Source organism: Notolabrus celidotus, chromosome 6, assembly GCF_009762535.1.
Source record: "Notolabrus celidotus isolate fNotCel1 chromosome 6, fNotCel1.pri, whole genome shotgun sequence".
Classification (NCBI taxonomy): Eukaryota; Metazoa; Chordata; class Actinopteri; order Labriformes; family Labridae; genus Notolabrus; species Notolabrus celidotus.
Genome location: NC_048277.1, coordinates 19,414,364 through 19,439,738, shown reverse-complemented (window position 1 = coordinate 19,439,738; position 25,375 = coordinate 19,414,364). Strand labels below are relative to the sequence as shown.

Sequence of the window (25,375 nt, the reverse complement as noted above, 5' to 3'; positions counted from 1 at the left end):
TTTGAGTGGCTGAGAGATGTTTACAGGGTTGATTAACAGCAACTCGCAGAGAAATCACAGTGGTGCGCGGGGAAGCACATCCGTTCTTACCCTTCAACATCTCCTACGCGTGTATGTATGTAAATGTGCGTGCATGTGTGTGTGTGTGTGTGTGAGAGAGAGAGAGAGAGAGAGTGGGTGGTTGTGCAGGTTGGGGATCTAATGCCTCCACCTGTCTAATCTGAAAGTCAGATTACAAGGCCAAAGAAATGCTTGTTTTCGCAAAGAGAGAGAGAGAGAGAGAGAGAGAGAGAGAGAGAGAGAGAGAGAGAGAGAAAGAGAGAGAGAGAGAGAGAGAGAGAGAGAGAGAGAGAGAGAGATAGAAAGAGAGAGAGAGAGAGAGAGAGAGAGAGAGAGAGAGAGAGAGAGAGAGAGAGAGAGAGAGAGAGATAGAAAGAGAGAGGGGATCAAATGAGCAGCCCTGGCATCAGCACTCCTCTCATATGCCCTTTGATACAGTGCACTATGTGTGTGTTTGTGGAAGTGTGTGCTTAAGGTGTGTGTGTGTACAGCATGCTTATGATTTGTATGTACCAGGTGAACACTCACTCCCCTTCGCTGTTAAATCTGGACATGTGTCAGCAGTTTGACTGAGCCTGTCTGCTTGTCATCCTGATACTGCAGCGCTCGTTTTTTTGACAGCAGGATTAGAAATTGTTTAAGTTGCCACTAGACCTGTGTTGTCATGGTTACATTATTGGGTCTCTGTTCTTGTGTAAGGACTAAAAAAAACAACTCCCCGGATGAAAAATTATTACATTTTGGGAATATCATTTTTGCTTTGAGTTATACAAGAAGATCTGTCTGTATGCAAAGTATGAAGCTAAAGCACAAAGCCATCTTCCTCTCTCAAAGTGAAGCCCAAGAAAAACACCTTCTTGTCATTTGTGGACTTCTTTCTTGTATGAATCAAGCAAACAAGATGCAGTGTATTTACATATGTGACGCTCAGAGGTAGGGATGGGAATCCCAAGGTAAGTGACAGTACAATACCCAGTACAGGGCCCATGATAATGCGACAATCACGATTCAGTGATTCTACAATAATTGATAAATTGCAAGACAATCATATAATGAGACCTCATGATATATGATTAACTGAGGAATAAAAAATACCCATGAAAAGTTAAATGAAGGATTAACATCATTAGTCCCACAGTGAGGAGTCATGAAGTAGCAATGTGGTGAGTCAAATTGAAAGGGAAATCTGTTTAGAGCGTTACTATTTTTAATGAAATCATATTTGATGCCACAGATCTGATAGATGTATTACACAACTCAGGGTGACGATATATTGCTGTTCCTATATATTGTCTCACACCTATTCAGAGATATACATGAGAGCTTTTTAATCTTTTGACAAACTAATGAATCTGATTCCCCTAGGTTCCAGTCTTGAGAGTGGTATTAATCTTTCTAGCTTAAGCCCTATTTGCACAGGATAAGTATCACCTAGGGGGCTCTGACAATTTGTAATAATAGTAGATTTGAATCCAATGTGAATCAGTGATATTTGTAATTTTTCAGGTAAAAATTCCGGGGCAACTCACCCACTGTATTTCAGGACACACAAAGGTCCTCTGATTGTATCAATCCAGTCCAAATTGGCATCTCAGTCATTGGGGGTCGTCATTTTTTGTTAAAAAGGCGTCTGTTTGCTTTTTGCTGCCTTTTCTGGTCAAAAATAATGAAGACTGCATTGTATGCTGCCTTGGTTATGACAGCATTGTGGGTGAAAATTCATGCTTTGCAGCATGCCATAGGAAACATCTTCTTTCTTTCAAATGGGTTAATTGCCTTTGTGATGCAAACAGTAAGTGAACATTGAGGCAATGTCGCCTGGTGCACCATGTTACCTTTTTTGCATGGAATTAATAAAACACTGCAGCACTTTATTAACCCTCCTGTTATGTTGCGGGTCAAATTTACCCTTTTAAAAGTCTATTTTAGGAAATATATGCCTTCCAAACCAGTTAAATACAGCATAAAAATCAGGGTAGCATGTGACAGAAGAGGTGTTGTGTTATCAACATCACTTCATAAAAAATCAAATAAACACAAATCTATGTCATGTAAAACTATTGTATTTATATTTAGGGCTTTCCAATGTACATTAAAAAAAAAGATTTTACATTAATTTTAATGAAAAACGAGTGAGTTATCCTCATTGAACCATGATCTGTGAGAATTAAAGAACACCAGTGGACTAAATCTTGATTTAAACGATTAGTAATGGAGTTAAAAAATACATTTTTAGATTGGGATTTTTTTTGGGTTCTGACACTTTTGGATTGCCCCAGGTCAAATTGACCCAGGAACATTATTGCTGTTCCATGGAAATGAACATAACAGGAGGGTTAATTGGTGCAAAGGGCTCAATACAAGCCGATTCATAGCTTGGAAGCTTATACACTTTAAATGACGTGTTTTAATGTATGGTCTCTGTGGTACTTTATCAGGTGTGGATGTCTTCTTTCAATACATTTCCAGCAGGCTGTAAGCCGCACAGTGACACTACCCCAAGAGAGGACGAGGTGGATGTCATTCAGCACTGCTGCATTTTTCAATCAGAAATGTAAGAAAACACAAGTAAACGCAGACTTCAAAAATGATCATAGTTACCCAATTAATAATAATGTAATGGGAATAGTGCTTTACTCTTGGCACGTATGCAAAAAAACTGTTCAAGTCAATATGTTGAACTTTTTGGGTTAAATTGGGTTCCATTCACTTGGATTGGAGTTAGACATGTTGCAGTAGTTGAAGAATCTTGGCAGGAAAATCAATGTAGATCAATGTGTTACTCTTGAAAGGTACAGACAAGTATGTGTGTATTTGTGTGAGTGTGTGCTCAAGAAGATTATACCCTGTAGTCACTGGATGTGACATAGAAGATGGGAAGAAATGCCAGCCAAATGATACAGGTGGTGTACATGGTGAATCCGATAAACTTGGCCTCGTTGAAGTTCTCAGGGCACTTTCTGGTCTTGAAGGCATACCTTAAAAGCAGAATGGTTTCAGATTAGATTGACTGGAATATAGAAATATACCTAGTCTTACTGAATATTGCTGCAATTGAGAAAACTGATGAGTCATTTTTTAAATCAATGGAAGGTAAATTCCAACTATGACACACTTACACAGTACACAGGATGACCAGGAGCACGTCATATCCCAGGGATAAGAGCATGCTGGAGTCTCGCACGTTGCACTTAAGAATGACAGTCTGTCGCCGCTCTGGCAAGGTGAAGCGCCGTGTCCCGGGAACTTCCAGAAGCAGCCACACGGACACCATTACCAACTGGACTGAAATCAAACTTAGACAGATAAACACCTGGAAAAGAAGAGGAGAAGAGGTAGGTAAGGTCATCAACATTCTCTGTGTGTCCATCCATCCATCCATCCATCCATCCATCTGACTGATGCAGATGGATGGACATTATGCTACAATCACTCACCTGAGAGGATGGGCTAATGAAGCGTGGCCTGACTGCTCCCGCTCCATCTTTTACGCCATTAAATATCCTGGCGATTCTGTTAGTTTTGGTAAGGAGGGCGGAGTAGCAGACAGCAAATGATGTGCCCAGACCGAGGCGCCGAAGGGCACAGATGGCAGGAGAGGGCTTAGCCAAGAAAAGGAAAGTCATGGCGTAGGACATGAAGACTCCCGAGAGAAGGATGTAACATAGTTCTCTACCAGACGCTTTCACCAGCGGTGTGTGGTTGTGTCTGATAAACACCCAGAACACCAGGCCAGTGCACATGAACCTGTAATTAGCAGCAGACAAAAAAGTTAATGATGTCAAAGTTTTAATTGGTGCAGAGTACAGAATGTATCAACATATTCCACAATACTAGGAAAATGATCTAACATCAACATAGTCATACATATTTTAGGTAGGAGAGGCACAAGTAAAATGGCCTAGTAGTAAAAATAGTATGTATAGAATTCAGCCTGTAGACTGTAAAAACATGGATGATACAACAGCTCTCTAAAAGTGAAGCCAAAACTTTGAAGAGCTTATATCAACAAAAAGAACATTGGTGAAACTAGTAGCTAGTTCTTATTGTGCTAAAGCAAGTACTAATTTTTTGAAAAAGTAAATTAGTTATTTGATGTTTAGAAGAGATGTGTTATGCGTTGAGTTAATTTCTTGTTTCGTTCTTGTCTCTTTTAGCTATGAATTATCATTATGTCTTCCTTGTGTTGTTTATTAGTGATCCATGACTTGTGTTGTTCCTTGTGTACGTGTTAGAGTGTGTGTGTGTATTGTCACGTGTTTCTTACTCAAGTCTAACGTCTTTCCTGTTTTATCTTTGTGGTTCTTGAGCCCTGCATATCTGGTTTTTACTTCCTGCTCTTGTGTGTTTCCCTTCACTTCGATTACCCTCATGAGTTTCACCTGTGCCTCGTTGTCACACCTGTCTCTGATTACCTTGCACAAGTCTTGGCATTTTCTGTCTTGGTCCATTACATTGGCTGTTTTCATAACGGCCTGCTACATACTACCTACTAATGTAGTATACAGTAGGTACTGCCTACTACATACTGCGTTTGAATTTAGTATGTAGTATGACTGTTTTGTTCAATCTGTGTTGCAGTACGCTGGGTCAGACGTCACTGAATTTCCGGTTTTGGAATGCGGAAGTAAACAACGGCCAAGCTGATAGAGAAACTGCTTCTTTAGCATCACTTATGATTTAAAAAGTTAGGAAGTGGTTTATATGGAATTTAAAACAGAGTTCCCTCCGTCAAAAAAATAAGAGAAAAGAAAAAGCGGAGCGCGTCGAATCTGATGCATACTGTGAAATTTTTCCAAATCAGTAGACACCCGGGGAGTTTTGGCATACTGCAGATTTTGCTCTTGTTCTCATACTACATACTGAATTTTGGCCAAATCAGTACGTACCGCTAGTATAGTAGGCCGTTTCGAAAACAGCCATTGTCTCCTGTGTTCCCTTCTTCCTGCTTTCAGTATATTACCTGTGATTCCCTCGCATTTTTAGTTAGACCTTCCTGGACTTTTGAAGTCTTTGTTTGACCTTTTGCTTTTGTTATTTTGTGAATAAACCTTCTAGTCTGCACCTGGGTCCTCACTCCTTTGTTTTTACCCAATGTGACAGGATGTAACGTTGTGACTGACAGTTATGTTTACAAATGCGTGTTCCTTCAACATTCTTAACCAAGTTATCAGAGTAGAGGAGGAATAGCTAGAGAAACATAACAAACCCAACAAAAGAGTCATTGAACTTTCCATAGCCATAAATGTGCCATTTAAATCAAGACAAGAATCTGCTGTAGACTCTACCAACTTAAGGGATCTTTGCTATTTTATCAGAAAGGTAAATATATGTATATATGTATATATAAGCCCACAGCTCCACCAGCCAGGTGGCTTTTGCACAAGCCTTGGCTCCAAAATGCGTTACTACTAACACAGTATGTCAAAGCTCATCAAGCAGTATTTTGGCCTCACTGTTTAACAATGGGAAGAGACAGAGGTGCGTCGCCATACTAACATACAGTCAACGATTCAGCATCAATTGGCCCTTTTGCTATGCCTTATATTCCCCTTAGATACAGTTCTCTAATCTTACATCGCACACATGCATTATGATGGTGGCAGGTTTACAACTCATACAGCTTGAGTAAATTGAAAAACAATAGGTGCTTTCGACCGCAGGAACTTTCCCCAGTAACTATGGACTTTTTGAGGAACTATGTGTTTGGGTTAAAAAATGACTTTCTAGAGTTTTCAGATGATTCATTTTATCGTCATAGGGGGGTTTAAATACACACACGATGACAATGTCTCAGAATAGACCTGTTCCAGGCAACTAGTCAAATTTTTCACCAGTAGATAGAGAAGAAATAATGTTCTTAGTTTGCTTTGTGGAGCTGTATGAGCTTAATGTTGAACAAGAAAAATAACAACAGTAGAAAAACTTTTGGGTATGAGGACTATTTTAGGTGAGAGTGGCTTTGATTGCTCGAGTGAAGCATTCCCAAATCCAACAGAGAGCATACCAGAGCGTCTTACATTACCCAAACTCTTATGGCTCCCTGAGCCAGCTTACACAGACTGAAGAATGGTTATTTGGTGCCAGACGTGAAAAGTGGTTTGAAAAAGAATGCCTTCAATGCCACAGACTTTTTTAAGCTATAATGTTTTTATTGGCCTTGGAAATAGTCTGTCACTTTAGGTTATAAGAAAGTTTACTGGACAGAATTGCAGCCTACTGTACTACTCTTGCAGTTCTGGTTTCAGAGAATCGGTTTAAAAAACTGCAAGCCTTCTGGTTCTTCAGCTGTTGAGCATTGCTCTTATAAGAGACTCATGCACACTGCTTCAGCATGCTGAAAAATCAAAACTTGACAGGTGGAGCATTACGTTTACTAAGCTATGATCTGACAACCACTGTACGGCTGGAGAGGTTTAGCTACAGTCAATTGCAAACAGACACACACAGATACACCTCTCAGGAGGACCAGTCAGAAACTGATATCATGGTGACAACTCTTAATCACTCACCCTACACACGCAATGGTTATTGGACCAATGGCCCAGGCATCTTCCCACATTATGTAGTCCTCAGGAAGGTCATAACAGGACGTCAGATCGTCAGTGGGCCACTGACCAGGAGCGCAGGGCGAGCAGGTGAACTCATCTGCCAGGTATTCATGAGGCTCACAGGCTGTGCAGATCCAGCAGCAGTACTCGCCTGGGAGACAGGAATATGAGCAGCAGAGTGTGACAGTCTGAAAATTTTCAAAAGGCTTGCTGTGGTGTGTTTCAATAATAAAAAAAGGAACATTGCCTCCCACCTGCCTGCATTTTCTTCATCTCATTGCGTTCACAGGGGTCGCTGCACTGCGAGGTGGGTACCACTTCTCTGGGCCAATGAATCAGATCGTTGCTCAGGCTTAGACTCTCTGCCCATTCTCCTACTGGCACGTAACCGTAACGATCAGCAGAGCGCTGGTAGCTGAAGATATTGTATCGGCCAATGCCGTCCCCCTGGGAATCAAACTTCACCAGTGTCTCAACGCCTGGAGGAGCGAAAGGTGCTGGAGAAGTAGAAAGAACAGTAAAAACATGAGTAGAATGAGGAGATAAAAGCTTTACAAATCACAAACAATCATGCCATTGATGTCTCATTGATGTCTCTTTAAAGCAGCAGTGAGGAAAGAGCCAATAAGCTGTGGTCAGTTAAGCCTCTGGGGAACAGAAAAGATAGTGGAGGGGATTACAATAGTGTTTTCATTACTGAAGACCAGCCAGTCACAAAAGTATTTGCTAAGAGGCTATAAATGCCTGCAATGCCTGGTAATATCTGTGTGTATCAATGGCCTCCAATCCTTCCCTGGGGTCACATAGGGACAAAACACTGCTCTAAATTCTGATCTGACAAACTTTATTACCAAATGCATCATTGACGAACTGTCCATAGAGTCATATAGACATAAAGACAGGCGACTGATTCCCTGGGTAGCGCTATAGCTACCCACACAGAGAAAGAATCAGCCTCTGGGTCTCTTATGTGAGGGAGCTACACTGCTGAAACTGCCAAATTGGTTTGTATACAAGTTGTTATGAAAGGATTACCATCTACCCCGAGGATGTGGGAACAGAAGACATTGTGAAATTGGCAGGAAGCTGAAACCATTAAAAAAACTCAAGGAGAAAGGCATCTATGGGCTGGGAAAAAAAAAAGTAAGTTCTTGATGTGATGCAGGCAGTGTTGGACCTGACAGTGCTGACACTCGGTTGTTTTGACATAGACAAACTGCATGTCACTCCTACAGAGCCACTTCTTTCCTTACAGCGGAGCAATCAACTCTGTGCTGCCGACACACTGTACATGACCAACTGCGATACGCTGCTGCCTTTCCTGTCAAATAATGATGTGGCTTGGTGATAGTGCAGCGTACACTGGGCTTACGGAGCATCACTCTTTAATGTTAACAAGGCACTCCGCAACATTGATAATATTGTACTGCCTCTCTCATATCTCTGTGACATCGGGTAAATGAAGAAATCACGTGATAACACTCAGTCTTCAAACTCTAAATCGGTGAAATGAATCAGAATATATGGAATATGCTGTTGGGTAGAACAGTGTGTGTGGATGCGCGAGCACACACACACACACACATGCCTGTGGACGCTCCATTAGGTTTTACTTTACAGTGTGATGGTTAAGGTATTGCTCTGAGCGCTGTGGGAGGCTGTGCTGACAGAACCAAAGCTCTGACCCTGCTGTTAGTGTGCGTGTGCGATGGTGGATGTATATGTGTGTGTGTGTATGTGCGTGCAACACTGACAAGGGCTAAAGCTGTGCTATTGTTGTTAAAGCTCAGAGTGTTCAGAGAAGAATGGTATGTCAGACGGCAGCAGGGGGGGGTTAGGGTTTATGAAATCCATAAATCACAGAGACAGCACAACCCTCTCCCTCTCTCTTTCTCTCTCTCACTCTAACTCTCTCTCTTTCTCCCTTGCTGTCACAGGAAATTCTAACTGTCAAGTCTTCTTTGGATTTGGGGCTAAATGTTTAGGTGACAGCTAAATGAAAATTATTTCAATAAGAAAGGACTGATAATATCTTCAGACTAAGACGAGTTATGAAGCCATTAGACTGCAAGTTGGCAGATAATAAAGTCTGCTAATAATGCTGTGCTATAAGACAGGCTGGGCCTCCTCCTCTTAGATATCTATACACATTCACAGAAACACTTTGCCACTAGCTAATTATCACAACAGCACCTTATTAGGACCTTAGATGTGTGCTGAAGCCTAATGAGCTGTATTTGGTAATTACTTGTAATACAGGCTAAAGAGATAACAGCATTAGCCTCCAGATCCATCTGAAGGCGCTGTATTGTCCTTGACTCCCCTCTTTGAGATCGCATTCCGAAAGCGATTGCCTCAGAGGATGGGTGATTCCTCCCTCCAACCAACATCAGCGACCTTGCTGACGTGACAGAGCGGCTTATCAGAAAAGTGTATGAGGTTGCAAGTTCGAGCCAGTGAAGGCCACCGAGGCTCCTCTGGTGACTGCAGAGAGCTGAGACAGGCAGCTCAGGTCCTTGACTGATGGATGGCCATCTCTCTCCCTCTGACACTGATTTGAAAAGTCTGGGATGGCCAGAGTCGGACTGGGAGACAAAGCAAGACAAAGAGTCTTCAGCTTTGTGTAAATCTGAACTTATTAATTAAGTATTTTAACCAGCATCAATGATCTCTACTTTAAAATAAATTATATTGCTGTAGCAATGTGTGATAGTCAACTTTTGCGTGTGTTATCAAATTTTATTCTTTTACTCAGTGGTTCCAAAACATTTTATCCCCTTGGAGGGTGAAAAAGTAAGTGCCTTTGTAACAAAAAGAGCCATGTCGATCTTATTGAAGATACCAATAAAATCTAGCATAAGCAATATTTGTGCAAAAGGAGCAACTTACATTGTATCAACCAATTTTTTTCACATTGTCAGATTCCAACAACACCCTTTTGTATTTTCCCAAAGGACACAAAACCAAAATATAATTTACTATCACTTTTCCAGAGTTAGTTTGTGGTGTCTTACACCGGACAATCCTGTTTGTACTTGGTATAAAGCAATTAGTGCTTTGTGGTTCACTGACGCAGCCTGCACAAAAGGATATGCCAGCTGGCGGTATTCACAGTGTTCTATGAAAAACTTGAGTAGTTTATTGACGTGACTTGGGTGTAATATTTCCAAGTGTGTTCTTAATTTGTTGGGTCTCATACTGCCAGTTGCCAATGTTTTCAGACACAAAGCACAATCTAGTGTTTTGGTTTAACTTGTGACCCTGTTAACTGGAGACTTTCAGCGTCTGTCGCATAGACTGTATAAACTATGGACGTAGTATCCGTGACGTCACCCATCTGTTCCTGAGTGCTGTTTTGAAGCCAATCGACATCGGCAGCCATATTGGAAATGTGGAACTCAACCAGGCATAGTGTGACGTAAAGAGGAGTTTGAGCCTCCTAGCCAACAGCTATGTGTTCCCGTCTGGGAGTCAAGTCAGTCATGTCCTTATTTGGGCAAAAACTCGTAATCTTAATATCATCTAAACTGTCGAGTTAGAAAAAAATCCCCCCCCCCCCCTTACAGTGTGTGCCGATAGAGAGATTAGCTACGTAGAGCCAAGTAGAGTTTTTTGAACCAGGCTATAAACATGTTTATTAATGCTTTTTCCCATTCATGTCCATGTGGTTTCCGTTGTTTCTGCAGCCAGCCTCCGCATGGGCTTCATAGTTTAAGACCGGAGGTTGCTGCTTGGTCTGTGGTTAATATAGTTACTTGCAGAAAGAGAATATGCTGTCCTTGTGAATTTCTCTTTGTTTATTTTTGTATTACTATGTGAAAATATGCTTATAAGACATGTCTTTAAAGTCTTACATGTGAAAACGTGTGATGAAAATTGCTTCTACTTCAACATCTAACTGCAATAACCAGGAATGCATCCAGCCGACAGTCGCCAGTTAACAAGGTCACTATTAGAACCGAAACACCGGTCTCCCCTCATCTCCCACCACATTCCCTGTTAATCCAAGAGTAAATTAGGCTTGGTTACCTGTCTGATAAGTTTTGGCAGTTGTTTTTTTTTCGTCCCTATCAGATATCTCTACCTGCTGTCCAGGAAAATTTAAAGATGAAATAGGTTGGCCACTTGGTGAGGGAACCAAGATAATTTTAAGTATGATTGATAAATTGTATCAGTTAGTGGCACTGTAGATATTTAAAGCCAGCAGGGTTTGTCCCCTGGCCTACGGCAGTGGATGTCTAAATAAAAGGCTCTTGACCATCCATCCAAAAGATGTCGAGGTGTTTCAGATGGAATGGCTTAAAAGAATATGTACTTTGGCAGAATCACAGCTGTCAAGTTGTTGGTAGAGCAGCTGAAGGGACGTTTGTCCCTGAGCTACCCTCCTCCTGCATGTCTCTGAGTAATGTAACCTTGATGAACCATGAACTGAATCATTTTGATTATTTGATGAACTGAATATGGTGACTGCTCTTTAACAGTGGTGTGGGCTGTCCTGCAGTGTCGAAACACATACTTCAACACAGGACTGAAACAGCAATGATTGACGATTCTGCGTGACCTCATCCATACTATACTTCCCGCTGGAACAGATGAGACCAGCTGAGACCACAGAAGGATTTTGCTCTCAGCACTTCATGCAGCTTTCACTGACTTTTCATGCTTCTGAGTTTTCACCAGCATCCAAGTATGAAGCATGCCTTCTTTGTCACATTCTTCTTCAATCTTTCATTTTGTGCAGCTGTGGTGGAACTGCAAATCTTCTGCTGTGAACAAATTTACTGCATTGTCAACCAAATCTGCTCCTCTTGTGATTACAGTTATCAAAACAGCTTCGGTTTGGAGAATAAGCACAATGCACCAGACAAAAAGCAGATTTTGGGTGAGAAGTTGAGTGTGACTTTAAATCAGCGGGACAAACTCCTGATTTAAAGCAACAAGATCCAACATTTTTGTGAGACACTGGCATTTCTGCTAACTGGAGTAACACCTTATTATTCTAGCCTAATTAGAAGCATGGTGAAAACAGGCTTTTCATTCAGAAGCTGTGAAATTAATTATGTTCTCGGCCATGTCGGGCTAAAGCGAAGCCCAAGGGGGATTGTGGGTATTAAAGATGGTGAGAGAAGAAAAAAAGGGAAAGGGGCTTGGGAGAAATAAGTAGGAATAAGTAATATGAAAGTGAGAGAGAGAGAGAGAGAGAGAGAGAGAGAGAGAGAGGAGAGAGAGAGAGAGAGAGGGGGGGGGGGGGGGGGGGGGGGGGTATACAGACTCAGAGAGAGAGGAGGAGTCTTTTCTTTCTGAGTGTATGACTGAAAATTCGAAAGCTGGCTGTTGATTAGTTCTTGGCTTGGGAATAAAGAATTGTATTTCTAAGCATCAATTCTTTTGAATCCCTGACTTAATCCCGGTTTAAGCTTGACAAAGTAAACACTGCATGTTGGTTCATGCAAAAATGCACATCTGTTTCAGGTGATATATAAATACTCAACATCACTGGGTGATGACAATGAAATCAACCTTTCTTGACCTATTTTTGTTCCGCGATGACCTTATACATCTGTGCCCCACAAAGACACACACATATAGAGGATGGGGATGCACTCACATGTCACTAATGCACACACAGATCTCATCGGCTATATTTGTTCTCCTGGCAGATTTGCTCCCTAGGGAGAGAGGGGCTGCCTGTGCCACGGACCAACAGGCCACAAGGGAACAGAGGACAGAAAAAGCAGAAGAAGAGGAATTTGAGAACAAGGGAGAGAAATGTATAGGAGGAAATGTGCAGTAGCGGCAGAGAGCTGAGGCTTGACAAAAAGAAAGGTGTTGAGATAGAGAAGACAAAAGGGAGAAACGGCAGGCCAGAAGCAAGGAGGTGCTGGGAGAAAGGATGAGCCAGGAGACGAGATAAGGAGCAAAGAAAGGAGAGAAGTGACAAGGGAGAAGGGGGAGAAGATTGCAAAGAAAAAAGGAGAGGAGATAGCACAAGAGAGAAGAAGGAGACTAATGTGACGCTAGTGGAGATACAGGTGGATGGAGGAAGGCCTTTAGACGGAGGGATCAATAGAGAGAAGGTGAAGGATGGAAGCAAAAGGAAAGGAGTGGAGGAACAGACCGACGCAGAGAGGCAGCGGAGGCAGAAGAGCAACCTTGTGAAGTCTGAGTGGGATGTGCTGTTTTTGAATGTAGAGAGAGAGAGTAGGACACTTTCTGGGTGAGAAAGAGAAGAGAGACGGAAAGAAATAGGGTGATGGACTGACGAAGAGTGAGAGAAAGAGAGGAAGAAAGACAGCAATAAAGAGAGGGAGAGAGAGAGAGAGAGAGAGAGAGAGAGAGAGAGAGAGAGAGAGAGAGAAGAGTATTGGGGAGAGAGAGGAAGAGTGAGAAGGTGATAAAAAAATGAGGAAGAGAAGGAGTGAAGGTTGTTCTCTAGCATCTAAACGTTGCAGTAAGCTCCCTGCTCAATATGGCCCTGAAGGCACACCGCCTCTGCTAACACAGACGTATCACTCAAACACACACACTCATACACACAAAACACACACACACACATTTGCACGCACACTCAAAAGCGCAGAGAAGAGGGAATATCACATCTATCACCACTATTTCAACAGAAGAGTGTGTGCGTGTGTGTGTATATACTGATATGTTTGCTGCAGATCGGGGCGGTGGGTGGGTGGGAGTTGAATGATGGCTTTGAGAAGTGTGTGGGCTGGGGGTGTCTGCAATTTCTTACTGGTGAAAAAACAAGCATTTCAAGCTGCCTCTTTGTAAAGAAGCTGACTGTGTTTGTGTAGTAGTCCTTTGTCTGTTTTGAACGTGTGTGTTTTGTGATCATCAGGAAAGGCTAAAAACGTGCCCCTGTGTGTGTGTTACTGGTTGGTAGAGAGCAGTTCCCATGATCTACCGGATCACTTCAACAATTGGCAATGGTGTCGGCTTCATTACCATAGCAACTAGCGAGATGAGGCTAGATGAAGAGAGCAGCATATGAAAACACTCCTAACTGCACAACATAATGCTTCTGTGCATCGCATAGGCTGTTAGAAACACACAGCAGAGTCTGCCTTATTGCAGCTAAAACACTGTTGCTCTTATATAAGGAAAGTTCAAGGCAGTATGGCAGGTTTAAAGATACTTGTGGGATCAACTTTGCTCTAATGTGAGGTCTGTAAAATGAACATGCATATGTGTGTGTAAGAGAGGGAGATTTTAGAGAGAAAGAGAGCGCACAACAGTGTTGGTTTTGCGTCTGCTACAGTTCAGACTGAGAGCACTGCGGATGGTGATGCTGCAGTATTTATACCCCATATTCAACCTCAACTCACCTCAGCTCCTTTCTAATGTACTGTAGACAGAGGGACTTCTATGTACAGCAGTGTGAGTGCGTCACATAGGGCTAACCAGCAACTCAGAACAAATGCTTCCGCAGCTTTTCCTTTACTGATACAGCTGTTTGCCAATCTGTCACTGTTGAGCTATGCTGTGAGAAAAAAAACAACCTTTCGACTATATCTCTCTGTTCTTACTGCAGTATAAGACAAGTGCCTCATGGACATACATCACTGGTGAAAAGAAGGGAGGCATGGAGGGGACTGGAGTGGAGGGGGGAAAAAGATCAACAGACATAGAGATGCAGGGAAGCCACAGAGGGATTCACACCTCATCTCCAACTTACTCCTCAGCGCTCTTAAACTTTCCATGTGTGAATCTGCATATCTGTTCCATCCTTCTTTGTAAGCATCCTAAAAGGGAGTGGCTATCCTGCATCTGCCTCGACTGTTTCCTCTCTCTTCCTCTCTCTCTCTCTCGCTCTCAATCCTACTTACATTCTCCCTCTCTCTTTCCTTCTTTCTGTCTCCCTCCTCTCAGGCAGAAATGCTCCAAGTCCTTTGATTTGTAGCAAAAATGAAGATGGGGAATTTCAAAGAGAAGCCTCATCTTCTGCTGACGCACGCTGTCCCACTCCAGCATTGCCTCACTGCTCCCTTGTTCCTTCTCTCCTTCCCTCCCTATCTCTTATTCTGCCTTACTCCCGTTTACTTTACCCTAAACTCTCTTTTTTCATTCCGGTCTGCCTGCCACTCTTATCTGTAAGCTTCCTTCCCCCTCCCTTCTTTGGTGATGCCATTCTTTCGTCCTCCATCCATCCCTAGCGTACAAAGCTGCAAAGCTGCCGTGTAAGTGCTGTTTGTCTGGCGGTTTTGATGTCTGCTCTTGGTCACGGTTGGTGGAGGAATAAGCACCTCTAAACCTGTGTCAGTCCCCAAGACACAGCAGTTTATTTATAACGCTTCCTTTGTACGCCATCTGTCAGTCAAGCCAATCCTCTGTCTCTTCTCTACCAACTCTACAGAGACTGACAGACAGACTGGCAGCCTGTTATAGGAGCTATTATAACACACACAATCTCATTAGTGAGAGAGAGAGAAGAATATGGCTGACGGATTAACTGCAGCCCTCTTCCCTCAAAGCAACTTTGTAGTGTCGTATCAATTAGGTATGGGTAATAGGTGTCAATGGCAAGCTGGCTCTGACAATACATAGCAATTAAGTGGATTTGTCTCGGCACTTTTTATGTTCTTTAGCTTGGTTGCTTTGGCTTCGGAAAAGGACAACATTCCTGTGTTCTTCATAAGAGGACTTTTAACTAGGCACATAACTCACCTTCCTGTCTATTCCTTACTATCTTCCCCCACCCTCCCAACTTCCTCTTCAACATTTGCTTCTGTTTCCATTTTCATTCCCCACTAACACCTTTTCTAGGACTCTTCACTCTCTTTATAACGCTCCACTTCTCTCACCTGTGAAGCTGACATTAAGGATGTAATCCCTGTAGAGTCTGCGCCCATCTAATGCCTTCATGCTGTCGCAAAATGTGGTAGGGTTGATGCACACGCTCTGCTGCATATGATGGAGGGCAATGGCAATGGCGTACACTGCATTCACCACGAACATGATCTTGGACTCTGGTTCGAAGTTGCTCTTGTCCATTGACAAGTCTTTGTCGCACGGTGGGAGAGGCATCTCTCCTCCTTCACCACTTGCTCCCCCACCTCCCAAAGAGCACTGGAATCGTTGCTCCCAGAATTCCCGGTACCAAGGATTACGATGGTTTTTGACAGGGTTCAGGCCGAGGAAGTACTGATTGAATTCTGGCACTGGATTGGCTGACAATTCAAGTGTGATGGCTCCTTCAGCAGTGACCTCGTTTCCCTTGACAATGCTTTCCTGTGCACCCCAGCCATCGCTTGCCACCCAGATGAAGGAGGTGTTAAGCCTGGCAGCAGCTGCCAGCAGCTCTCTGGCATCATCGCTTCGCAGGAAGAGGACAGCCACACGGGCATTTGGCTTCTGGAGAAGCTGACGGATAACAGCTTCATAGGATTTCTTAGCATTAGAACGGCCCACCTGAATTGAGAGAGAACATTCATGTATCAACAGATGTATTATAAGTTTCTTCTACTCCTACATTTGTGTCTCAGCCCCTATTTAGGATTATTTATCTCCACCATTCATATGAAAAACACAAGCTAAAAATCTCTTCAGTCCTGTATTCTTAGTCCATCATGCGCCTTCAGAGCAAACAAGATGAAAAATGTGGCTAAGAGAAGATAAGCTTTCATTTTCTGGTACACAACTGATAACACCAGTGTAATATAAACCCTATTTGTGTGTAAGACAACAAGAAGAAGAATTGTGTTCAAACTTATATAACCTCACAAATTCAGCCCCTTGCTCACTGTTACTGTTGCAGCTTTAGGCCATACACCAGTGTGACACAAGTTTGGGTTTTGGGTATCTCGCTTTAAACACTGATGAAGTTTTAAATGCATTATTTTGTGCCCACTCGTGCCTTACCTTCTCTGAAGTAGCAATGCAGATGTTCCTCATGCGGGCCTCTTGTTCAAAGGCCTCTATACCGGTTTCACCGTAGTCACCCTCTGACGCAACAGTGGACACGTATGTCCAATTGAAGAAGCGGAGGATCTCTGCCATGGCTTTGGCTTGGTAGAAGTCAGGGGGCACTGTGCGGGCAAAGTAATCGTAGCGTGTCTTATCACTTAATTTGGCACTGGTTGAAGCATAGCTTATTTGAGGAATCTGGAAGAGCCTGAGAAGATTGGCAACCTGATGGGAACGAGAGAATAAAAGTTAAACATAATTTATGTGATTAATTCCAAACATACAGACTCTTTCAACTTTTATGACAACTTTACTCTAAATCACTATAAAGTATTCTCCCCAAGCAAAAAAGGATTACCAATTACTGCAGTGGAAAGCAAATGTCATGGTGTACTGTGTAGAGGAGAGTTAGAGTGAAGACTAAGCAGCTGCTTGTATAATTCAAATGTTCTGAGAGGTGGCAGCAACAGTGCAGATTACTTTAATTAAATGGGGCACTTGAAGGAGGCGTACAAGTACAGACTGAGAAGGCCAAAGAAAAGGTAAAGTATCTCAAAAACAAAAAAGACTATTTGTGTGTAACATAGAGGGCAAACATATCAGTGTGAGTGAATAAATGGTAACAGGAGCTAAGGTAATTAGAGCTATTTGAACAGCAGACAGTTCTGCAAAGGAATATGCTAACACCCTGAACTGTTTTGAGTGAGCCATTTTTAGTTTCATGACAGATACTCTTGATCTTTTCCAATCTTGTCTACCCTCAAAGGTTTCTATTCCACATAACCACCGGGTCACTATTAGGGATGTTGGTTTAACCGGTTTCACTATTAACCGCGCTTAAAAGTGTCACGGTTAATCTAATCGTGAAGGCTCCGCTACACCAAGTTTTTTCTAATGTCCATCCATCCATCCATTATCTTGACTGCTTATCCCGTTAGGGGTCACGGGGGCTGGAGCCTATCCCAGCTGGCTTCGGGCGGAAGGCAGGGTACACCCTGGACAGGTTGCCAACCTATCACAGGGCTAACACAGAGAGACAGACAGCCATTCATGCACACACTCACACCTACGGGCAATTTAGAGTGATCAATCAACCTAGTAAGCATGTTTTTGGACTGTGGGAGGAAGCCGGAGTACCCGGAGAGAACCCACGCATGCATGGGGAGAACATGCAAACTCCACACAGAAAGGCACTGCCCGCCCGGATTCGAACCAGGAACCTTCTAGCTGTGAGGCAAAAGCACTACCCACTGCACCACCTTGCATCCCAATGTCTCTGTCAAAAAAGGGGCTGGTACATTATGTTTGGCGTAACTTGTAAATGAAGTGCGAGGCATCGTCCTCCACTTATTTCCGTAACGCTCCTGATCCTCACAGAGTCGGATGGTGTTTTCATGAAGAACACTGTTTTCAGTTTTAACCGCAACATTAAAACAACTTGTTGGCGGCGTTTTATTAAAATCTGTCCAGTGCAGCAGAAAAGGCGCTGCCAAAACGGCACAAGAAGACAAAGGGACTAAATAAACACTCTGCAGAGTGCGTCTCTTTTATTCTCTACAGGTGAGGTCGTCCCTATGACACCTGTGTTTGAAAAATAAAACATTACGCATAATTATCGGGATAATCGTGAAATCGTGATTATTTCTTGCACAATAATTGTACCACCAACATCTCTAATCGTTGCATCCCAGTCACTATACATGACTCCCAGCTTCCACCATTTGCTGCATGTCTGTCCCTGCTCTCTACTCCCCTAAAAATGTGATCTTAGGTGCCAGACTCTCCTGTATTTATTTTGTTTTTCTAACCTATTGAAGCACTCAGCATCAAGGGCCATGCATCATTTTATTCCAAAGGAATTTTTGTCACTATCAAACCTTTACTAAACAAGTTACAGCCATTTATTATAGTATTATCTAAGGTGCTTTTTAGTAGAAAAAGCAGGTATATTCTTATGTATCATTTACTGACCCGGTAGATGTGTCCAAAAAAGGTCTGAGAGTAAAGAGCTATTTCTGGACGCCGGCGGCCATCTAGGTTTTTGAGGGTTAATAGATAGTTGCAAATGGTCTGCACATCTTTTTAGACCACTTAGCACTCAAAATGTTTCATACTACAGGTGCAGCTCCATCCAAAAATGTTAATCCATTCTTTCTTCCAAATTGAGATCTCATTTAACTTATTTGTGATAAGCACTTACAATACGTTGGCTGTGAGAGGTTTTGGGGTATTCAATATTTTGCCTAGCCACACTTCGACAGGTGCTCTGTGAAAGCCAGAGATTGAGCCACCAATCTTCCCCTTAATGGATGAACTGCTCTACCTTCTAAGTCACAGCTGCCAGTGTTGCTTCATGCATAATGGGATCTAAAGAAAATGCAGCATACAGTATATGCACATGGAAAAACACAGAATAGCACACGCAGAAAGGTTCAATAACACACTGACTCATGCATTAGTGATGGCTCTACTGATGTCCATATGATATTCCCTTTTAATGATGATTGGTCATGTTCTCTTCATTACATCTTTCGTCACAGATGCCAACTCAAACATAAAGCATGTTTAAGTGGTACGCATTCTTGTGCACATGTAAACAAACACAAGAAAATAGGCACACACAAATAAACACAAAATTACAGTCATTCTGTTCTAGCTTCAGTTTAATCCTTTTAGAGCGCATCACTCTGGGCTTTTCTATATTTCATTCACAGCTCAGTTGATGAGCTGTTTTGACAACATGTCAGAATCTCATTAGACTAATAATGTAGAAGATTAGGATGTGCACTCATATACATGAACTCGTGTGCGGAGAGGCAAGTTGACACACACACAAACACCTGCATGGATACATTCACCCTGACGCACACACACACACACACACACACACACACACACACACACACACACACACACACACACACACACACACACACACACAGGCTGCTTATAGTACTTGCCGCAGGTTTTATGGTTTAAAGATGGCAGTTGACTTAAATGTCAGGGAAGGTCATGCTGCAAAATGTAACTGCATTGCTCCATTACCTGCCAGTGAACAATGACTATGGCTAGCTAAGAGGCCTGTCTGTAGGGACACCGAGAGTTTACTCTGATAGTGAAAGCTGCTACCTTCCTGTGAGAGAGAGGGAAAGGAGATGTACTGTAGGAATGGGTTGAATATGAGGGACAAGTAGAAAAAAATGAAAGGAAAGGAGGAAAAAATTGGTGCAGTGGAGGGCTGCTGTGTGTTTTCTGCTTGGAATGCAAGTCACACACTCGCACGTAGACACACCGTGACACATACACACATGTGTTGGAGGGGAGGGGAGGAAAGATGCATGGTATGTTAATGCCTTCAAAAGACCTGAGTCAAGTTTTGCATGGTCAAAAGTAAAATTAACTCCTATTATTTAGTTTGGAAGCAATAGACTGATGGGCAAAGTAGTGAGGAATATGGTGAGGTTAGTGTTTTAGCATCATTGGCAAGAGATCAGATGGGAGATCACACTCTGGATTTAGTACACAGTGCTGCCCCATGGAAAAGATAGGTAAAACAACAGCATCATCAACAAAGGGCAACAAGGGTGAGCCGCAAAAAACAAGGGATAATTATGTGTGATGAAGGACAAGAGATGTGTTAACAACGGCTGCCCCAGGAAGAAGGAGGAGGAGAAGAAGAAGAAGAAGGGGGCTGAGGTCAGCATACACTGAGCTCTTCCTAAATAGCTGCAAGGAGTGCCTCTGAATGCATATAAAGACAGAAAAAAAAGAGAAGGCTGTGATGAGAAGGAACAGAGCAGAGATTTCAGGGATGTTGAAAAAATTAAAGAAAATAAAATGAGAAAGAGAGAAAAAGAAAGGATGAGAAGAAGACGCGAATACAGGAAGACGCTGCAGAGATTAGGGATTTAAGGACTGATAGGAAGATGCTTTTGTGCAGCCACAGAGGGGTAAAGGAGAAGGAGGTTTTATGCTAAACTATGCAAATTATCCAGCTCTGTGACAAGAGCTACAGGAGCTGGGAAGACACACAAGAACACACAAATGGAACTTGATTCAAAAATAAGTGTACACACACACACACACACACACACACACACACACACACACACACATATATGCAATGACACAAATATGCTAAGTCACTAGAAGGCAGCACGTGCACACTTATGGGTAAAGATGAGTAAAAGATGAGAAAATAAGACACAGTGATAATGAAATGTGTTGTGTAATACAGTTGTGAAATACATTACCTGTATAGAAACACTGCTGAAGGAACCACCTATGACTCCAGCAATTGCAAGCGGGCTGTCTTCTTGCAGAGCGTAAGATCCGTCTGGACAGATGAACTCTGTGTCGTCTACTTTGGTGAGGGAGGCTCTTACAAACTCCAGAGCCTGGGAAACACAAAAACAGAGATATTTCAAATTAAAAGCTATGCAACCTACAGGAGACCATAAGGTTGGTAGTTATCCCCCACCCTGTGAAACACTATGGAAGTACTTTGAAAGACATTTGAGGCATAATCAAAGTTAGATTGATAGTTTTTGTCTTCCTGAAGGGACTATAAAACATACTGCTTTACATGAGGGGCTCTTAATTGCTTCAAGTTCAAGGTCCTATTAGCAAATACATTCCTCTGAGACCAGGGCTCATTTTATCATATTGCTGCTCTGTTGATAAACAGCAAACGAACGTGCGATGCATTCAACATCAAAAATCCTTAGCTCATACAAAAGTCAGTGCATTCCCTAAATAAGATCATCACATGATACATCCCTTAATAGCTCAGTAATGATAAACAATATGTAGTTTTTGGAGCTAACAACCCCTAAGAGCAACCTGTCGTATTTTTAATATTAAGCTCATTTACCTTGTTGCAAATTACTCCAATGCCTATTTCTCCCGGGGGATTTTCTGCTATCATTTGAGCCAAGTTCTGATCTATCCAGATAAGATACAAAAGTACTTTAAGAGATGTTTACTTAATTTGTTTAATATCTCCTAATAAGTTTCACTAGATTTAGAATAAAATAACTGCACATTTTTCAAGGACTTACCTTGGGAGCATTTTTAATACAAAAATGTAGTAAAAGTTTGAGTTGCCCAGCAGCAGAAGAGAAAATAGAGCTAATTAAACTATCAAAAAGAGTTGTGTCAGCATTCACAGGTAAAAGCAGGTACAAGTAAACACTGTCCAAAAACACAGACTCTCAACTCCGAGCCTGTCAGGGAACCACATCTAATGCCAACAGGAATACAAAACCAAGTCTCCAAAGGGTGATGATGCTGCAATATTCTGTCTGCAGTACCAGGTGATCACAGGTGGCGGCTGAATACATCTATGCCAGAGAAGTTCTTTTCAGCTGTGCCAAGGAAGTCCAGATTCCAAATACTATGCAGTGAGGACAGAACCATCCTCAGACATTTTGTGCTCCCAAATACCAACCTATACGTTTAAGTTGGTACCATAAATGGGTACCAGATAAGCAAGATACGCCACTATTTTTTGTGGGGGGGGGCGGGGGGCACCCAGAAGGCCTGGTGTCAGTATCACACAGAGAGAAGAACAGGGAGCGATGTGTTGACTCCCTGGAGTAGATCAGAACAGAACTACTGCTGTTGATCCAGAGCAGTCTCATATCTCTGTCACAATCTGCGAGTGCAGTCTCCATTCTCCCTGGCTTGAGCCTCCTCTGGAGCAGCAGCCTTATTCTTTTGGAAGATCTGATCCACTGTATGTGGCAGGCCCAGAAGGCTGCTACTATCAGGAAACAGGTCCAAAGTCAAGGCCCCTGGGGAAAAGGGTTACATGGCATCCCTTGGATCTGGTATCCTGCTTATCAGTTGTGGGATGCCAGAGAACCAGATCATAACAAGCTAGTTTGGGGCCATCAGAACAAGCCACACTTCCTCTGTCCAACCCCTCTGCAGGAAGAGAGGAAGAAGAGGACAGGGGGGGAACACATCCAGAAGGCCTAGGGGCAACTGATGGGCCAAAACATCTGTACCAAGGGGAGGGTTGTCCTTCCTTAGTGAGAAGAATAGGGATCAGTGTGTTGACTCCTTGGAGGCAAACAGATCTGTCACTGCTGTTTAAAAGCGGGCTCTGATTTCTGCAACCATCTTTGGGTGAAGCCTCCATTCTTCCAGGCTTGGTCATTTTCTAAATTGCAGTCTACTGTCTAATTCTGCAGCCCTAGCACATGCCCTCAAGAGCAGGAAATGTAGAAACACCTACAGACATGGCTTGTCTAGAGGCTTGGAGAGCCAAGACCTCCTTGCCTGTTGATAAAAGCTGCCATGACTGTACATTCTCAGCTGCACATTGCAACACTAAAGGTGTTACAGGCATTTTCGCCAACAGTGTGGGCCACCCTTATTCTTCCAAGACTCTCTGACAATGTAGTACCGTAAATCTTTTATATCATCTCCCATTTTTTATTTTTTCTCTGTACACCTGCCCAACCCAAGAGGGTTCAGTGGAGATCATAGACCAGAGTGATCCTGCACACTTACTTGCCTTAGATAGGTATAGGCAGGTACTGTTGCCCATGTCATCTGTTAGGTGGGGACATTCCTTGTACACATGAAAGCATAATCGGGTGGAGAGAGGTCTCAATGCAACAGAAAACTATCTTTGAAACAGCTTTTTGTAATGTGGTAAATCTTCAATAAAATGTATTAGTTACATTTTATTTTGCTAAAGCTATATTTGGGTTTCAGAAAAAACATCCTTGACTTATGGCCCTTTTCCACCAGCCCGTCTTAGCCCTACTCTCCTTGACTTGACTCGACTCTACTCGGTTTGTGTTGCGTTTCCATGGGTGCGGTACCTCTTGTCAGATACCATTTTTTTCGTACCTGCTCTGCTCTGGTTCCAAGCGAGCTGAGCCGATACTAAAAGGTGACGTAAACAGACTGCCGGCCACTGATTGGTCCGAGAATGTCGTCACCGAAGAGTCATGTGCGCGACACCCAACACAGGAATCAAACCCGTCATTTTTAAAAAACGACATCAGTACTCTTTTGCTCTTCTTTTGCTTTCCCCTCTTGCTCGGCCTGCGACAAAAAAACCACAGACCGAGCAGCAAGTACACCATTGCCTCCATGTCCTTTATGGTTTGTGATTGTTGTGTTTGTGTCGTGTTCAAAATGACGTGAACGCAGTTTCGCGCAGCTGTGTTATGACGACCCCGCCCACCGTGAGTCAGTACTCGAGTCGAGCCGAGTCGAGTTGAGTAGGGCTGGAACTATGTAGTGGAAAAGGGCCATTATACAAATGACAGCCAATGTTTTTGATGAACATATCAAAGTTTTACGCCAGGCATATGTGAACAGTGTTTAAAACAGATAGGGCCTGATCTACTAAGATCCCAAATAACGAGCGCTAATTTGCGTGTGCAAATAATAATTTTGCACGTGCTATTTCTGGGCGTGTTGCGGGTGATCTACTAAGACTGCATGCGCAAATGATAACGGGTACAAAAGTGGTGCAGACCGCCCTATTTTACGAGGATTTTGCATGTGCTATCTGCTGTCACCATGTAGAGTTTGAGGGAACAGAGTGGCCTTAAGCAATAAATGAAGTTTGAAGACATGGAGTTGGAGGTTTTAGTGGAGGAGGGAAATAAACACATCGGTGAACTCCAGCAGAGACATCTCAGCGTTAGAAACGCGATTTGGGAGGCCATCTGTGAAAAGGTGAATGATGTGTGAAAAAACAGAAGATCTGCCAATGAAATAAACGCATCTACTCTTCTCCAAAACGCAATCAGTGTTTTGATGGAGTTTAGAGAGCGATTTGATGAGACTTAGTCTGCCACTCTTGCTCTAGAAAAGTTAGGCGTCACTTGGATGAAGACAGTCGCCTCACTGTCCCAGTGAGCAACTTTCGGGTGAACGTTTTCAATGCCTGATATCATCATCCAGCAACTGTCCCAAAGATTCACCAGCTTAAATGGAACTGGGAACATGTTTGAGTCAATTCGCCCCAACACACTGCTGCAAGCACGAGATGAGGAGTTACGCAGAGCTGCCTGGCGCAGCTCAGTGAGCGCTCATTCACATTAAAACTAACTAAAAACCTCTTGATGAGCACAATGGGACAGAATAGACTGAGTAGACATGTCATGTTATTTATTGAGAGTGACAGATCAAAGAAAATGGACATACAGTGCATCGTGGACAAGTCCGTGGAGCTTAAGGCTCGTCCAAACAGTGGTGAGTAGGCTGAGTACTTCATATTGATTTTTTGTTTGCATGTGAACATGTGGGCCGCTGTGCCAATTTTAATAAACTTTATATCTGTTGATACAGTGACCTACTGTATCATTAGTTGAAAAAGTTACAGTGGGTGTCAGAATGATGCGGTCGCTATCCGTGGTGCTGAACTGCTTTTGAATTTGTGTTGTTTTATTATTATTATTTTGTTCTCTTGGTTTGATTGACTAAAACATTTAGTAATGTTTGTAAGCCCAGCTTTTGCGGGCATGTTGTAAAGCGATGGTATGATGAGCGTTACAGTGACCGCAGCCAAGTGTGCGTAACGCTGTGCCAGTTTGCACCTGCCTTTCAAACGTGCTAAATATAGACGCAAATACAGCGCGCGCTATCTGCTTCAGGTTGATAGATCACATTGCGTGTGCTAAATGTTTACATTTGCATCTCCTCCTCCCAGTATTTTGCGCGTTCTGATGATCTACATGTATTCTGCATATTCATGAAGGCAAACACGCTAAATGATTTGCAAGTGCTATTTTGCTCATTTGACAGACGCAATCCTCGGTGCTCCCGGTTAGTACGTCAGCTTTGCGCGCGCTATCAAGTTTGCACGTGTTTTTATACACGCA

At 42.8% G+C, this 25,375-nt stretch overlaps 1 protein-coding gene across 1 annotated transcript in view; it reads right to left on the bottom strand.

The window, feature by feature from the left end:
- Positions 1-25,375, bottom strand: part of grm3 (glutamate receptor, metabotropic 3) — a 50,768-nt gene that overhangs the window by 5,173 nt on the left and 20,220 nt on the right. The window contains exons 5-12 of the mRNA XM_034684698.1: positions 20,777-20,920; positions 16,479-16,748; positions 15,422-16,028; positions 6,866-7,108; positions 6,573-6,762; positions 3,498-3,807; positions 3,180-3,373; positions 2,906-3,038 (exon numbers count right to left, since the gene is read on the bottom strand). Coding sequence (XP_034540589.1) covers positions 2,906-3,038; positions 3,180-3,373; positions 3,498-3,807; positions 6,573-6,762; positions 6,866-7,108; positions 15,422-16,028; positions 16,479-16,748; positions 20,777-20,920 — 2,091 coding nt within the window. The remainder of the gene's footprint in view (positions 1-2,905; positions 3,039-3,179; positions 3,374-3,497; positions 3,808-6,572; positions 6,763-6,865; positions 7,109-15,421; positions 16,029-16,478; positions 16,749-20,776; positions 20,921-25,375) is intronic.